Below are 16,667 nucleotides of genomic sequence, written 5' to 3'. Positions count from 1 at the left end.
AGATTTCCCTTATTTATAGTTAACTCAGCTACTTGATACAAACCATGATCTATGACTTGGAACAACTACTATGTGAAAACATTTCCCCCCTTAAAGTTAGGATGTGCTAGCCTACTCAAATATCAAAACAATTTTACAAACAAAGTGGAACAACAGGTCAGACTAGGAAATACCTGCAGAAAGACGTCCATCGACTTACATTGTGAAATATTTTAACAATGCTGACTTTCCAGATTTCTATTGCTTCTGCATGAGGAATGAACAACAAATGACTTTTAAACTCATGGTTGCTGAACAAGTGTTGGAATTAAGCTTAACCAAAGAAAGTGTTTTAATTGATTCCGAACGCTCCCAAAAAATAATGTATGCTCTTACAAAGTATAGATTATCGATTGTTTGGCTCCTCCACAAAATCCACAAGACTGACAACCCTGGACGCCCTATCATTTCAGCATGCAACTGTCCCAGAACTCACATCTCAGCCTTTCTTGACAGCCTTATGAGACCACTGGTTGAAGGGCTTCCTTCATATATCAAGGACACCAACCGTGCTCTTCAACTTTTTAATGATTTCCAGTTTCAGGGCCGAATGTTTCATTTTTACCATGGACATCCCTCCTTATACACCTTCATTCCCCACAATGACGGCCTTACAGCCCTCAAGCACACGCTGGACAAATGCACAGTGCTTGATCCACCTATCCACACTGTTATACGTACAGTGCCTTGCGAAAGTATTCGGCCCCCTTGAACTTTTCAACCTTTTGCCACATTTCAGGCTTCAAACATAAAGATATAAATTTTTTATTTTATGTGAAGAATCACCAACAAGTGGGACACAATTGTGAAGTGGAACGAAATCTATTGGATTTTTGAAACTTTTTTAACTAATAAAAAAATGAAAAGTGGGGCGTGCAAAATTATTCGGCCCCTTTACTTTCAGTGCAGCAAACTCACTCCAGAAGTTCAGCGAGGATCTCTGAATGATCCAATGTTGTCCTAAATGACTGATGGTGATAAATAGAATCCACCTGTGTGTAATCAAGTCTCTGTATAAATGCACCTGCTCTGTGATAGTCTCAAGGTTCTGTTGAAAGCGCAGAGAGCATCATGAAGACCAAGGAACACACCAGGCAGGTCTGTAATACTGTTGTGGAGAAGTTTAAAGCCGGATTTGGATACAAAAAGATTTCCCAAGCTTCAAACATCCCAAGGAGCACTGTGCAAGCGATCATCTTGAAATGGAAGGAGTATCAGACCACTGCAAATCTACCAAGACCTGGCCGTCCCTCTAAACTTTCAGCTCAGACAAGGAGAAGACTGATCAGAGATGCAGCCAAGAGGCCCATGATCACTCTGGATGAACTGCAGAGAACTACAGCTGAGGTGGGAGAGTCTGTCCATAGGACAACAATCAGTCTTACACTGCACAAATCTGGCCTTTATGGAAGAGTGGCAAGAAGAAAGCCATTTCTCAAAGATATCCATAAAAAATCTCGTCTAAAGTTTGCCACAAGCCACCTGGGAGACACCCCAAACATGTGGAAGAAGGTGCTCTGGTCAGATGAAACCAAAATCGAACTTTTTGGCCACAATGCAAAACGATATGTTTGGCGTAAAAGCAACACAGCTCATCACCCTCAACACACCATCCCCACTGTCAAACATGGTGGTGGCAGCATCATGGTTTGGGCCTGCTTTTCTTCAGCAGGGACAGGGAAGATGGTTAAAATTGAGGGGAAGATGGATGCAGCCAAATACAGGACCATTCTGGATGAAAACCTGTTGGAGTCTGCAAAAGACCTGAAACTGGGACGGAGATTTATCTTCCAACAAGACAATGATCCCAAACATACAGCAAAATCTACAAAGGAATGGTTCACAAATAAACGTATCCAGGTGTTTGAATGGCCAAGTCAAAGTCCAGACCTGAATCCAATCGAGAATCTGTGGAAAGAGCTGAAAACTGCTGTTCACAAACGCTCTCCATCCAACCTCACTGAGCTCGAGCTGTTTTGCAAGGAAGAATGGGCAAGAATTTCAGTCTCTCGATGTGCAAAACTGATAGAGACATACCCCAAGCGACTTGCAGCTGTAATCGCAGCAAAAGGTGGCTCTACAAAGTATTAACGCAAGGGGGCCGAATAATTTTGCACGCCCCACTTTTCATTTTTTTTTATTAGTTAAAAAAGTTTCAAAAATCCAATAGATTTCGTTCCACTTCACAATTGTGTCCCACTTGTTGGTGATTCTTCACATAAAATAAAACATTTATATCTTTATGTTTGAAGCCTGAAATGTGGCAAAAGGTTGAAAAGTTCAAGGGGGCCGAATACTTTCGCAAGGCACTGTACGTCTTGCAGAATTGGTCCTCACACTGAATGCATTCTCGTTCAATAACCTTTTTTATCAGCAGGTTAGTGGAGCTGACATGGACACCAGGATGGGACCCAACGATGCTAATAAATGTGTCAACTGGGCAGAAGAATGCCTCTTCGGTTCATACACTGGCTTTGTCCCTGACCTCTACAAGGGATAAATCGATACACCAACTGTGTCGGTGCCGCCACATGCTCTTATGACCAGCTAGAACATTTCCTGCATCACTTCACCATCTTCCACCCATTTCCTCCAGTATACAGTTAACATATCTTCCACTACTCTTCCGTTTCTGGACATAAACCCTTCTATTAACCGTTCACGACTCTCTACTTCTATTACAAACCCCAGATTCACACAGCTATCTTCTGTACAGCTCATTTCACCCCGTACGTACTTAAAATTCTCTTCCTTTTTCACAGTTCCTCAGGCTCCGACGACTTTGCAGTGACGATGTAAACTTCCAAAACCAAGCCCTCAAAATGCACTCTTTCTTCATTAACAGAAGATACCCAACCTCTCTCCCGAGCAAAAAATAGCCTTCGGATCATCAACTCAATCAGGAACTCCCAGACTCACAATTGCATTCCATTACCTACCACCTACCACATTACCTAATACCCCTTCTATCCCCAGAACTTCCCCATCTTACTGATGATCCCTCCACTAGTACCCTTTTTCTGACCGCCCTATCATCTCATATAGCCGACCATCTAATCTGCTTAACCTTCTTGTTCACAGCTCCCTTGACCACTCACAGCAATCTTCCACGCCAGGCACCTTGCCCTGCAACAGAACTCGCTGCACCACCTGTAAATATATATCCAATACTACGCACATTCAAGGCCCCTCTGGACAATTCCCGATGACTCAGACAGCATCTTGTACCTCCAGCAACCTTATTTACCGCAACTCTTGCAGAAAATGCCCAGCTATCTACACTGGTGAAACAGAAGGAGACTAGGAGACCATTTCAGGGAGCATGTCGGCACTGTGAGGATCAAAGATCTCTCGAAGCCATAGTTTTTCACCTCTAATGGCCATGATCATACCAATCTCTCCGTCTGCGTTCTCAAAGGGTTTCAGAACTCCTATTGCAGAAAGACATCTATAAACAAAAACTGTCCTAAAACTAGGATCACACCTTCCCTCCTCTCGATGGCAGACTTGTTTCCTTCTATTCCTATTTATTTGCAGGTTTTGACTTCAGACCATCCAAGTGTCGATTCGGCTGCTCTTCTGTTCCAGACTCCTCTCCACTCCTGGTTTTTGTTCTCCCATGCCTTTTCAACTGTCGATTTTTCTCTCTCTCACGTCTGAAGAAGACTCCACAGCTGAAATGTTCTTTTCTCCTCTTTTCACCTGTTCACCTATTTTTTTGGTGTTCAATGCAATTTCCAGTTCATATTAAACATTCGGGTATAGAAAACACCGCTAGCGCCACACAGGTTACTTACTCTAATGTTCCTGTACACTTCAAGAAAAGGCAACATGATCGGTGAATCCATACCTTACATGCTGTCTTGACGAAGTTTAAATGAGTCACATTGGCGTTGCAGAGAACAGTTTATTTCTACATCGTTTAGATCACATTCAAAGACATCTCCCTATTTTCTTAATCGCTATGTTTGTGCTTCCTTGTGCCATAAATCTATGAGCTCTTCCCGGTGCCCTGCACACTTCTCACATTAGCGTTGCAAGTACATAAGTGTATAGCTATTGGAAGATCTGGCTGTGGCAGGTAATTTTTATTGAGTGCCTGAGCAACTCCCAGAAATTACAACAGTCCTATGCAGAAGAAGAATGTTTGACATTCGCTGGAAGTCAGGAGAGAGCAGAGCTCATTTTCCAGAAAAGCTCAAATATGTTAAACACCTCAACAGGTATCTGCACTGCAGCAGAAGTCAGGAAATACCCAACATGGATATCTCTTCTGACCCCTTACTGTTTTTGTAAAATATTTAATTGCCCTTCCTTGACTAGCTTTGCAGCAGGAAGGGAAGACTCATTAGCATTCTTGTGAACAAAATGGATCATTCAAATATTTAACACATTTTCCATCTACTGCAACGTTTATAGTTCTGTGTTCTGAACAATACTTTTGAGAGTGTTATCTATGTAAAATTAAATATCTTTTTATTTCATCTTTAACATATATACTCATAATGAACTTAACGTATTACACTGGACAAGTTGATTTTCATTTTCTAACAGCTTAATCCAATCCAGGGTCGCAGGGGAGCCAGAGCCTATTCCAGAAAGCAAGGGGACTGAGACGGAAAACACCCTTACGGGACAAGTCCATTGCAGGGTACGATAACCAAACAAACACACTCACACCAGGGGCAAGTTTCCCTCAAGTGAATTAAGCTACCAGTATGTTTTGGGACTGTGCAATTAAAGTGGAGCACCCAGAGGAAACCTATGTGAACACTTCTCACAGATAGCATCACAGGTCCACACCTGAACCCAGCATCCCAGCATTGTGAAGCAGTCATGCTAACCACTGCTCCACAGTAAGTCCTGTAAAATCTAAAGGCAGTAAATTGTGTGCTAAAAATGCAAGATCCCAGTACATATCACTAAAACATGTTTAAGATGTAGCTGGTGCAGGGTAATTGTCTTTTTCCAACACTGTGAACAAAAAGTGAACTTTATTTTCATACTTTGCCTTTCAAATGAGAAGGAATGATTTTTAAAAATGCACATATCACAAGCAAATTAGGCACCAGGTAAATTAGGACTGCACTGTGAATATCCCTTCTACTTTGACCTTGTGGCTATAAAATCCAGACAAGAACCATCCCATATTCTCACGTAAATATAAAACGGAAGCACGAGTGTTAAAATTAGATCATTTTTTAAGAAAAAAAAAAACAGGCATTGTGCATTTCTTGCAAAAAGAAAATACAATATATAAAGCATCACAAAACAAAATAAAGGAACTTAATCCGTGTTAAACAATGTCAAGCTGTACTGCTTTATTTTGCTGCTTGAAAACTAAAGTGGCTGTATGCCACTGAAGAGGGAGTATTTTCTAAATTTTTAACTACAACTGCAGGTACCGAAAATCACGGCTTGGAAATCGTACATTTTGCAGAATACAGCAAACATGCTGCTTTACACATGAAAAAAGTGTTCAAAGTAAGTATACACTTCAAGTTATTGCAGATTATGTTTTAACTTTTTTTTTCTGAAGAATCCTACAGGTAAACTGTTCTTTTTTAACATTTACCAAAACAACATGTCAATGTGTGTTTAAAACCATGACAAAGTCTTCCATCTGGTCATTCGATTGCCCTGGATAAAACACTATTACATTGGTAAGGGCTGGATGTCAATACAGCGTAATCCCATAGAGTTTTGGTTTTCTTCTGGATATTAAAGCTGTTTGTCTTGGGAAACTGCAGCAGCAAAACACAAACCAGCTGATTAAAGAAAGCACTTCTGTCAAAGCTCCAATATTCAGGACACGTCAACCGATAGTAGTTCTGCCATTCCCAGTTGTTTGAAGATTAACATCACTGCATTGCTGCTTTAAGTACTAATAATAAGACTTCTCAGTCAAGCCAGCTTACTAACAATGGCCTGGTTGAGAGAGTTCAGTTGATTTGTCCATTTATCTAATGCAGTATATCGGGCCCCTCCTCTTTTCTGGTGATCCAGCTCCAGCAGCTGGTTGACTTGATCAATCCGGCCATGAATAGTGCTGAAAAGAAAAAAAAAAGCACAGGTATTTACAATGACGCCAACTCCAAGCGCAAGCTTGTGACTAAAGTGGCCACCTTTCGAAATCAAAACTGATTGCATTAACCAAAACACACACATCCTTGATTCTCTGGATCGCCAATTTCTGAAAACAAATGCAGGAGACTTAGCGGAAAGCCTGCAGGCCACATAAACAGTGGCATGCAGGCACACAGCCAGAACCAGTGAGCCTGGATTTTGTTTTCTTCCTGGTTTCTAAGGTGCATTACTTTTGTCACAGTTAAGGTTAATCCTGCAATTTAAACAACCTGTGCCTGGAAATCCATTATGGCAGAAGCCCGGGTAAGATTTTCTCACATATCCTGGAATAAATTGCACAAATAATCCTCTATTTCAGGTGGCAAATGTAAGCCAAGGAACCTGCTGTATTTTGCCAGCTGATTAAAACAGTCCAGTGTACTCCTGGCGTTGACGTTGTCCAAAATACTGGACTGAACTTTAACTCCACGAAGTAAAGAGAATGCTGTGGTGCAGAGACAAGAGAAAAATACTGAACTTACTTGTCCAATATGCACTGCACAAGCAAGCTCTCTACATCCGAAACATCAATGTTCAACTCCTTCAAAAACATGAAAGAACAGACAATGATAAAGTAGTATATACAACAAGTTAGGAATTAATATATAATACAAGTGCAGAGACACTGTAATCAGATCTCCATGAAACATCACCAAATTTCCCACGTTAAGAACAAGCTTACCTTGGAAATAAAAGGTATGTGTATTCTAGTGTAAGGCTTAATTAATTTTATGAGCACTTGTGTTCTGATGTTCCGCAACAACTCTGTGAGAAAGATCAGAGAATGCCATTACTCAGAGACTCAGCACATTTTCATAGGCAAACAACTATATGCAAGTCAAACACACAGTTCTGTTAAATACACCTGTGCAACTGTTTATTAACGAAGCCTGCATTTTTTTTATTTAATTGATAGGGGACATTTCTTGCAGCAGACAAATTCCAGAACATACACTCACCTTCAATGTGCTCCCTTATAAAGGGATCATCCATGATGTTACTGTGATTTGTTTTCAGGATTTTCTCAAACTCGGTGATGTCATTATTCTGGTAGGCACTAGGAAGAAAAATACATTCATGTAAAAATCAAATACATACAGTGCGGTTTCATCAACTGCACAGCAAATCAATTTCAGCTAAACCTTCTTCAGGAACCTTTTTTCCCCTGTAAGTGGATAATTAAGCATTTGTTATAAGTGAAGGAAGTAACTGTAAATATGTTCTAAATATTCCATTGGCTCAACATGGAAATAATTAATTGTGAAGAAAACAAGTCTCCTTAACTGTTCCCACCTCATGCAGAATTCCTAGGCTTAACCACAGACTCCTATCTGTTTTGCTTTTTAAAATTAACGAGACGCACGTACTTTAAACTCTAGCTATCATAAATGTTATATTTTTTGAACCAGTGAAACTTAAATTATTTAAAATTAGTTCAGTTATAAAGGAGCATGTCAAACAGTTCAGGTTTAGCAAAAACCTGTCAGATTTCACAGGGTTAAAAGAAACCTGTGTGGCCAGTCTATCGCACTGTACACTTGCTTAGAAAAGCACAAACAAGTCCTACTGCCCAATGGCATATACAGTGGATTACACTGGCTGTACAGCTGAGAAACATACAAATAGTTTATTGTGAAGACTCAAAAAGGGTCATGGAAGAACGATTCAAGATCTCCTTACCTTACTAAATTTGTCATTGCAAGAATCTCTGGATCATTTTTGTAAGGTTTAGCCTAAATGTAAAAATTAAAACACAAACGATCAGAGACAACTACATCATGAGAAATCATTAACAAAATATTATAAGCCCCTCAGACAAAAAACAATAGTCCAAAAGGTCAGCAAAATATATTTTAAAACTCATTTTAATACCTAAAAAAGTGAATAACCAACGATCACCCAGCTTTCAACACCTCGTCAAAAATACCTTTGTTTTAGTACATTTAAACAAAAAAACAAAAGAATTAAGGCCCATACCTCCTGAGAGTCAAATGGGTTTATGCCCGACTTCATTAGCATATTTGCTAAAACCAGGTATTTCAAGCAAGTTGTTCGTCTGGGACTCCCTGATTCATCGTAATTTTTGAAAGCCTCAAAGAAATCAGTGTGGGCTTTCTCAAATTCCCCTTCCCTTAAGTGCATCTTGCCTCCACACTCTGAAAGTCAGAAACAAATGACCTTCTTGTTAGTTATAAAGCAGCAAGCATGTCATTTAATACATGGAAATAGCCAAAGCAGTTTGCATCTTGCCAGGGGAATTTCTAACAAACTTAAAAATTGCACATATTCATAAAACATTCAACATGCAAGAAAAAGCAGCAATTTCCTTGTTGTGGTACATTTCTTTAAACACACCTGAAACTAAAAACACCACAGTCCTAGAAGTGTAGGTTTCTTATTTAACCCCGAAGCTAATGGCTCTACACTGTAAAAACCTCAACCAACATGACAGGGAGCTAAAAACCAAAACACTTCCTTGAACTTTTAGCCAAAATATTCAGGCAATTTAGTTTCGAAACGGCACTACAGGACCCCTTCGATTTACTAATAACCAATTTCCACAGCAACAAGAAGTGCACATTTATACTCATTTTGCAACATACAAACATACTTTCACAAAACAAATTCCTTAATTGGTGAGCATCCTACTGCAGGAGAAGAAATACAATATGTAGGATAGCGTCAAGCTTCCTAAATAATCCACTATGTATGCATTACAAATTTTGCTACAAGCACGTACATTTATACATGATTCATGAAATACAAACCTGCTTTGGCTATAATAAGCGTAATTGTATCGTTGATGAGTAGCATACTGCAGTCAACGGAGCTATGTCAGTATATAGCCTAGGTCTAAGCATCCCATTCTTTATGTAATTCATTTAATTTACTCTTTATTACAATTTTATTTAATTTTCTATATTAATAATTAGTTTTATTAAAGAAAACCTTTACATGTATTGTTTGTTAAGTAAGTTTGAATTACTACTTTAAATACCATACCTACTGTAGAAATTTCATTTGAGGTGTGGAAAGTGATTTCTTAGGTTAACTTGGCTTTAATGATCAGTAATTAAAATAATTAGAAAACACAAACAACTGTCCTGTACTTCCTTTTAACTACACAAAAGTATGAAAACTGCAATTTTCAGGTATTCAGGATCCATATAATTTCACATTTACACATTCTCATTGGAATTAATTTTTGATTCATAACGTTCAGCCAAGGAATCTCTGTACTTCCTTTTAAAGCACTATGCAATCTGGATTTGTAATTTCCAACTAATGCAATTACAAAGTTTGCAATGCCACCTACTGGTGTGCAGTGGAATTTCATGCCGGTTTGTAAATAATCACATGAAATGATCCTGCATTTTGTCACTACAACCTTACACAATGTCAACCAAATACCCCGAATATACAACACATACAGGGTTCACAGGGAAATCTTTCTCGGGAGCCAAAAAATTGGTACTGATATTGTCCTGTGCTGCATGCAGATCTCTTTACCTCTTATGACACCCATGATCAGTGGATGAGGGATGGCAGACTTAATGTGCAAAGACTGCTCGTACAGTGCCTTCAGTTTCTTGTTGTTCTTCTGTGCAGTGTACATCTGTATTTCTAGAGCATAGATTTCCAGCAGCTGTGTGCCTTTCTTCAAATCATCTTCTCCATCGTCCGTCTAAAAAAAACACGATGGTACACAAAATCCTAACAAGCAGCATTTATGTGGCTACATGCCAATCGTGCAGAAAGAGCAGAACCATTTTGGTGCAGAATCTGAACTTCCGGTACTCTTTAAGAAAACTGGTTACTCAACACATGTTTAAGAAACACTTATTAGAAAGTTCACTTTTCAAAAAACTGAAGGTATACTGTTAAGTGACTACCTGAACAATTTCAAGGTCAAGTTTTTATAGGTGCATGATCTTTATAATAAAAAACAATGAGATCAACAGAAATTCCATATTTGGTCACTTTTTGAAAAGGTGATTATAAAGAAGCCCTACCCTGAAATCAATATTTTTTTGCAAAAAGAGCCATTTATGCTTCATTTTAAGACTGTTAAGATAAAGACTATACCTGACAAGACTGGTGCAGTTGTCTCAGTATCTTCTGAAGCTTTCCATATTCTTCCCGCTCTAAATACAGCTTTCCAAGCTAAAATTAATAATTCAAATTATAATTATAATATTATAATTCATTATTGGCAGGCATGGAGATTTCATTTCATTTTTCATCCAACTGTACATTCTGAACAGTTAAGTGCGTAATGTCATGCATCTCAAAAAGACACATCTGACTTTTAAATCAAAAGCAGGTGGATTAAAATCTTTTGAAATAGTGGACTCCTATTTATCTTGGTCTATTTTTCTCAACTTTCTATGTATGCAAGGCCACTTCAGACAGTGTGGTCTGGTTTTTATGGACAACCGGTCAGTTAAAGACATCACAGCACATTTTTGCATAAAGACCATCTTCCATTCACAGAACAGTATAACAGAACCCCAGACAAGGCCCCTAGACTAGGCAGACTAGACTTTACAGCAAATGAGGGAGACTGTTTTGTTTTCTTTATTGTAGTACTCTTTTCTGTTAAAGGACTCTGCAGGTCCTTCAAGATAAAAACCTGTAATCAGTAGTCAGTATTACTAAAACATTCAGTGTACTTTGTATCACTTGATTTCTGTCTGCCCTGCAGTTACCTTTGTGTTCGTTTTAAACCACAGTCTGTCATTTTTCGCATCTTTCAGTGCCTCCAGGGTCGTTTCATAGAATTCCTGTAGCAAGTCCATCTACAAAGGAACCATAATGATTTGTGAGAAAAATAGGCACCAAGCTGAGGTATGAGTCAGTCAATGCAAGCAAATATAAAAGCAATGAAAAAAAACGTTATACATTTTCTGGCTTTTTTTTTGTTGGTATGCTGTATAGATGTCCCAGCCGCAGTCTTACCAATAAATGTTTAACTTCTTCTACCAAGCAATTTACATTACTATTTTAACATAACAGACTTACAATTCACAAAAAGTTTACTACTCAAGCATACTCGCGACCTGTATGCAGTGTATTTTTCTTAAGGTTGCAGATCACACCTGTTTTGAGGTGGAGATGTAATCAAGGATTGAATTAATAGATTTCTCTGAATAATTCCTTGTGACGGCACTCCGGATGTAGGTGAGTAGCTGTTTGTACCTATTCATCATCTCTGGGTAGTTAGTCTGTAATACAGAGAGAAGACAGCAAAACCATCAACACTAATAAGTGATTTCTTCATTACACATTGTCACCATACTAAGGAGGAATGAAATCTGCCACTCCCCCTAGTGTTCAGTTTAAATGTTTACAGGTTACAATAGTGTTTTAACAATTCAAAAATTAAACTATGAGTGTACTATTAATGCATGACAATCTCACGCTAATAATGTAAGAAATTAAGCTGGGAATTTGAACTGTGGCAAAAAAACATGGTTTATATTAAAAACATGCTGCTATTTGTATTTTAAACAGCACACTTGGTATAACACTGCTGTTAACTTCATTTACTTAGGAAATAGGGGCTGCAGTGCTACAGCTGCTGATGTTGTTGCAGGCCTCTAATGAGTGACTTTCCGCGACACAGCACTAAGTTCGAGAGCCACAGAGCTGAGGAGCTCCAAAAACTCCACTGTCAGCCCTTTCCTCTAGCATCAAATTTAACCTCTTCAATGCCAATGCAACACAGCCCAGAACAATCATGTATTTAAGTCTTTCATATGACAGCTCTGACGTTATAGCACAGATTACAAATGATTAAAAGTCTGAACATGAAAACCCTAGGACTTAGAACAACTTTTCAACACATAACAAAATGAAGGAAATATCAGCCTCATCCGTAATCTTTATCCAAGTGTCTCCCTGACCTAAAACTCATTACTTCATATTTGTGTTGTGTCAGCAGCGTGTAACTGCCTCTTACCAGTTTGAAGTTTATTTTAATCATCTGTTTCAGTGCTTTGAACCCCCATTCTCCTTTTTCACCTTCAAGCTCCAAAACCTGCCAGAGAGAAGACAATCAAGCTTTTCAGATGTATATTAGGAAACCACTGTAAACTGTTTTAAGACAACCAGAAAATTACCCATGGAAGTCAGTACAACAAGTTGGCAATTTTACTCCATCCATACATGAAACCAGAGCTATATACCTCCTATTAAGAGTCATAGCATATCAGAGCGTATCCTGAAAACAGATTGCAAAACAGGACTACACCCTGGACAAGAAAGTAGCTAGCACATTACAGCAAGCACACACAGTCACAGGAACACTTCAGAGACTTTTACTGCATTCATGAACTTAAAGCCTGATAAATCAGTGTAGTACACCAGAATGGTGTTTAACTGTTACCTCTTTTCCCACCTGATAGTAATCACTGATTTTCTTCAATGCTGCAGCAGAACTCTCATTACAACAGTGCAATTTCAGCCCTGAAACTCACAAACCTTCTGGAAGCTGCTCAAGGCTGCTTTTGGATCATCCTCCTTCAAGGCTTTGGAATTGTAGTACTGGTTCTCCAGATCAACATTGGGCTCAGAGTTGCTGTCTTCTGAGTACTCCTTTAAGAAAGGGAAGAAAAGGCAATTAACCCTGGACAAGGGTCCACAAAATCTAGTAAATAAGGCAGTGGATGAGCTCATTTAGAAAACTAGGATGTTCAAAGAACATATTAGGCAGTCAATACAGAACTATGTAGCTCTGTACAGTTGTATAGTTGTATAGTTGAAGTAGTTCAGGTGGGTAGCTGCGTCAGAATACATAGGCTGCAAAGGAACAAGTAATAGGTTTATTCCATGCTGAAAAGAGAAGAAAGAAAACAATGTTTCGGCTGTGGAGCCTTCTTCAGGTGTAAGAAAGCTAAAGTAAATCAAGCTAAGTAAAACACTTTCTCACATCCGAAGATGGCTCCACAGCCAAAACACTTATTTTCTTTCTGCTCTATTCAGCATGGAATAAACCCATTACTTGTTCCTTAACTGTATAATTGTATAGCTAGATGAGCTATACAACATGAAACCAAAGTTTTAAAATCTGTTTTACACAAACAAACACATTGTGAAGACAAAGTAATAAAGATTAATTATCAGTCCTTTTAGGATCTTCTAGAAATGTTTAGCACCTTATAGCAAAAGAGACAGTGCAGAAAACATCACACTACGTTTACAGTCTAAAAGAGTAAAAAAGGTTTCATGGCACATTGTTAGCCAAAAAGTGATATAAATGTGCAGGAAAACCACTGTGAAATACTATGTTTAATGCTAAAATACTAACCTGACAAAATCTATACCATGTAGTACCTGAGTGTTACATTTTTATAATGTAGAATTGTAAACATTTTGTTTAAAAAAAGCAGAAAGAAAGGCTATTCACTGAGTTGCCAGTAAATAAATGTGAATTTATCAAACTTACTTAAAACCACAGGCCTTTAAGATATTTTAATCTAAATTAAATTTCAGAACTGCTGAACAAGTCATAGAGTCAAACCTTCACAACAACAACAACAACAACAACAATAATAATAATAATACAGCGACTATCAGCTCACATGAACTAAAGAATTTTCTAATCTTTGCCATTCATCAACTTAATAAAGAATGTCTATTTAGACACCATACAACTTGCTACTAAACAGAGAATGTTAACCACGGCTCCGGTGTCTGGTGAAAAGCTTATCTTAAAAGACATTTATCAAAAATCTCTAAACTGAATATATGCAAGGACAGCACAGGTAAAATAATCTGTGATGATAAAGATAATAAAAGTGAGCCAACACTGGTGCCGATTAAAAGCTGTACCCTATCGCTGTTTAACAATTTTAGAACTTAATGCATCCGTGATGTAACTATTATCAGCCCCGACTGAATTGCCTTTAGCCTCAAGCGCGTCTCCTCCCCCGGTGTGTGTTATGCGAGTTCGGGTGTTTCTGGGGGTACAGGAGATCGTACGCCCGGAGCCTCCTCCGCTCTGAAGACACAGCTGGGAGGTAAACACAGTATTCGGCCGCTGTGCAATCCGTAGCTGCAGCAACTCCTAACGCACATCCTCCTCGTTTCATCCAGGCTAATTCTGCAGCGCTCAGCAAAAACGCCAGTTTAAAACATTTCTGCCTCAGCCTCAGGACCTCTCTTAGCGGGTTGATCGGGCCCAGGCTGAGCTACCCCTGCACAAGCATCGACAAATGAAGCAGGCCTGTTCGCCTTTACGGACTGAGAACAGCACGAAAGGCGACCGTGCATAAATAAATGCCGTATGCAAATCTGGTCCTTTTTAACATTATAGATATTTCAACAAACACTTTGCTTGAGATGCTATATGGGTTGAAAAAAGTACACCAAACATCATGAACACCCCCATTTCCACAGACAGCAAATAGCCACTAGCGTCCAATCCGAAGTAAAAGCTGACATGATCGTGTTTGCAGTTCATCAACTATTAAAGACCAGAGACCTCTGCAATGGGGGCAAGTCTGTAAATGACAACCTCGAGCAGCATCAAATAACAAGACTCAATTTTTTCATCCCTTACCAGGTCATAATCTTCCTCATCGTCGCACATGAAGTCATCCTCCATGTCAGACATCTTGACTCGGACTCCGGGAGTTCAGACCCAGTCCTTCCCAGCATCCTCCGCGACACCGACTCACTGGTGTGTGGTGCCGGGAAACTCGTAGTGCGCCTGCGCTGGACTTCAGTACAACAACGTCCTTCCGGGTGCCGGTGAGGAATGTTGTTCTTCTTGACTGCCGTAATTGTAAACTACAATTATTTTTAGCACAATAAATCTATATAATAACTGTACTGCACGACCAAGTTGAAAAGACGCAAGCTGACCTGTCCTTTATCCTTAGCCGTAATGTTGTTATAATGCTCTCAGGCACTATTCTTTGATCAACAGTAGCTCACCTGTGCTACTAATGTATATTGTGCGGGACATCCATGATCTATTCTATTATACCGTTACTTGTACAGCATAGATCTTTGAAAACTCTCACATCTATTCACACGAAGAGAATGTATATTCAAACACACAACACACAACTTCTCATTTGCAGGTTACAGGTCCCCAGGCTAGAATACCTTGTTCATATAATGAAAGTGAAATAATCAGTTTTCCTAACTTGATTGACACATTTTCGTTATCATATTTAAACATATAATAATGTGGATTCCATCTAGGGATCTTAATGTGTAGTATTATGCGAATTACCACTCTGTCACAACATGATGAATTGGAGTTTATTAACTGGTTTTCGTAGTTGAAGGAAATTGAATTCAGAAACAAACTATTTAAATTAAAAAGTAAAGAAACGAAATGTTTATATTTTTCGATAACTGTAGGATAAAAAATATTAAAAAATGCAAGGGTTTTGCCTTTACCAATTTCTGTACACGTCCATAGTCTAAGTTAAATAACTAGCTACCTAATATACCTGTACGTTTATATGCTGGCAACATTTTACTGCATGAGGTATTCGGAACATAAAACTGTTCGTGAAGGTGCACTCAGTGTTTCACAAAGGCGACCGTGGCAATCCAGTAAGCACAATAAACAAATCTGAAGTAGCAAGCGATCTGAAAATCAGATTTTTATTTTTTTTTCTCCACTCAGATTTCCCTTAGCGACAAAATTCCGAATTCTCTGAGTATTTCGACTCCTCATGGTACATTGAACAGGATTTCCGTGTGCTAACAGTGAGCTGTATCCGGAAGACCTTCGTGGGACTGTCAGCTGATGAAGTGATTTGAAGATCCAAGTATCTTTACTGTAAAATAAGAAGTTTCACTTGCTGGCATATTGATTACCTGGATTATTTCCAGTTTTGATATTGATAATATTCGACGTAGTGAACGACTTCTAAAGAAAAACTTATTATGGCTACAAATGCGCCTGCAAAGCTGCAGGTAAAACCGACTGAAAATGAGAGGTAAGTTAAAGGTATAAAAGTTAAAGAACTGCAAATGTATTAATAACGTAAAGTTTAAGTATCGCAAAACAGGAAACGTCTTTATTTTTTAGTCTTATTCCCTGTTGGATCAAATACTTTTCAAATACCGAACTCAAGTTTAAATTGAATACATTTCCACATTTTTCCAATTACAACGAAGTAATAGCTTCATTTTGGTTTACCAAGTTTCCTCTTTGAAATGCATTAGCGGTAATACAAGTGCTTCAGTAGCTGATGATAGTAAAACATCATGAGAACTCAAGACAAATGAGGGATATTTAAGTTTTTCCCACCTTTATAAACTACTGCCACAAGTCTCGATCTGTTGTTTTGGTGTTGTCCATCATGAAACGTATGTTGCATTTTAATTGCTTCAACTGATCAATAAATTCAAAGATTATTATTGTCCGGATCTTATTTCAGTATTTCTAGCGCTGTGATAGCGACAGTAGGGTCATACTCGAGGAGCTGTCTAGTGCGTGCACTGAGGCATTTAAGTAGCTCACAACAGTTCTGCAA

General features: G+C 38.7%; 2 protein-coding genes across 2 annotated transcripts in view; one reads left to right on the top strand and one right to left on the bottom strand.

Annotated features, from left to right (window-relative positions):
- Nucleotides 1–5,222: 5,222 nt before the first annotated feature.
- Nucleotides 5,223–14,861, bottom strand: cops2 (COP9 signalosome subunit 2). Its single transcript, XM_088640828.1, has 13 exons — nt 14,729–14,861; nt 12,649–12,762; nt 12,128–12,205; nt 11,265–11,390; nt 10,875–10,964; nt 10,252–10,329; nt 9,676–9,850; nt 8,143–8,321; nt 7,846–7,898; nt 7,125–7,222; nt 6,848–6,930; nt 6,648–6,706; nt 5,223–6,088 (listed from the first exon to the last, which is right to left on the bottom strand). Exons 1-13 carry the CDS (start codon nt 14,780–14,782, stop codon nt 5,944–5,946), a joined length of 1,332 nt encoding a protein of 443 aa, XP_088496954.1. The 5' UTR covers nt 14,783–14,861; the 3' UTR covers nt 5,223–5,943.
- Nucleotides 14,819–16,667, top strand: part of galk2 (galactokinase 2) — a 30,745-nt gene continuing 28,896 nt past the window's right edge. The window contains exons 1-2 of the mRNA XM_088640827.1: nt 14,819–14,919; nt 15,812–16,127. Of these exons, the coding sequence (XP_088496953.1) occupies nt 16,075–16,127 (53 nt within the window). The 5' untranslated portion in view covers nt 14,819–14,919; nt 15,812–16,074. The remainder of the gene's footprint in view (nt 14,920–15,811; nt 16,128–16,667) is intronic.

Source organism: Lepisosteus platostomus, chromosome 7 (assembly GCF_059453375.1).
Source record: "Lepisosteus platostomus isolate fLepPlt1 chromosome 7, fLepPlt1.hap1, whole genome shotgun sequence".
Taxonomy (NCBI): Eukaryota; Metazoa; Chordata; class Actinopteri; order Semionotiformes; family Lepisosteidae; genus Lepisosteus; species Lepisosteus platostomus.
Note: the sequence above shows the minus strand (reverse complement) of the source record. Positions and strands in the feature narration are given on the sequence as shown.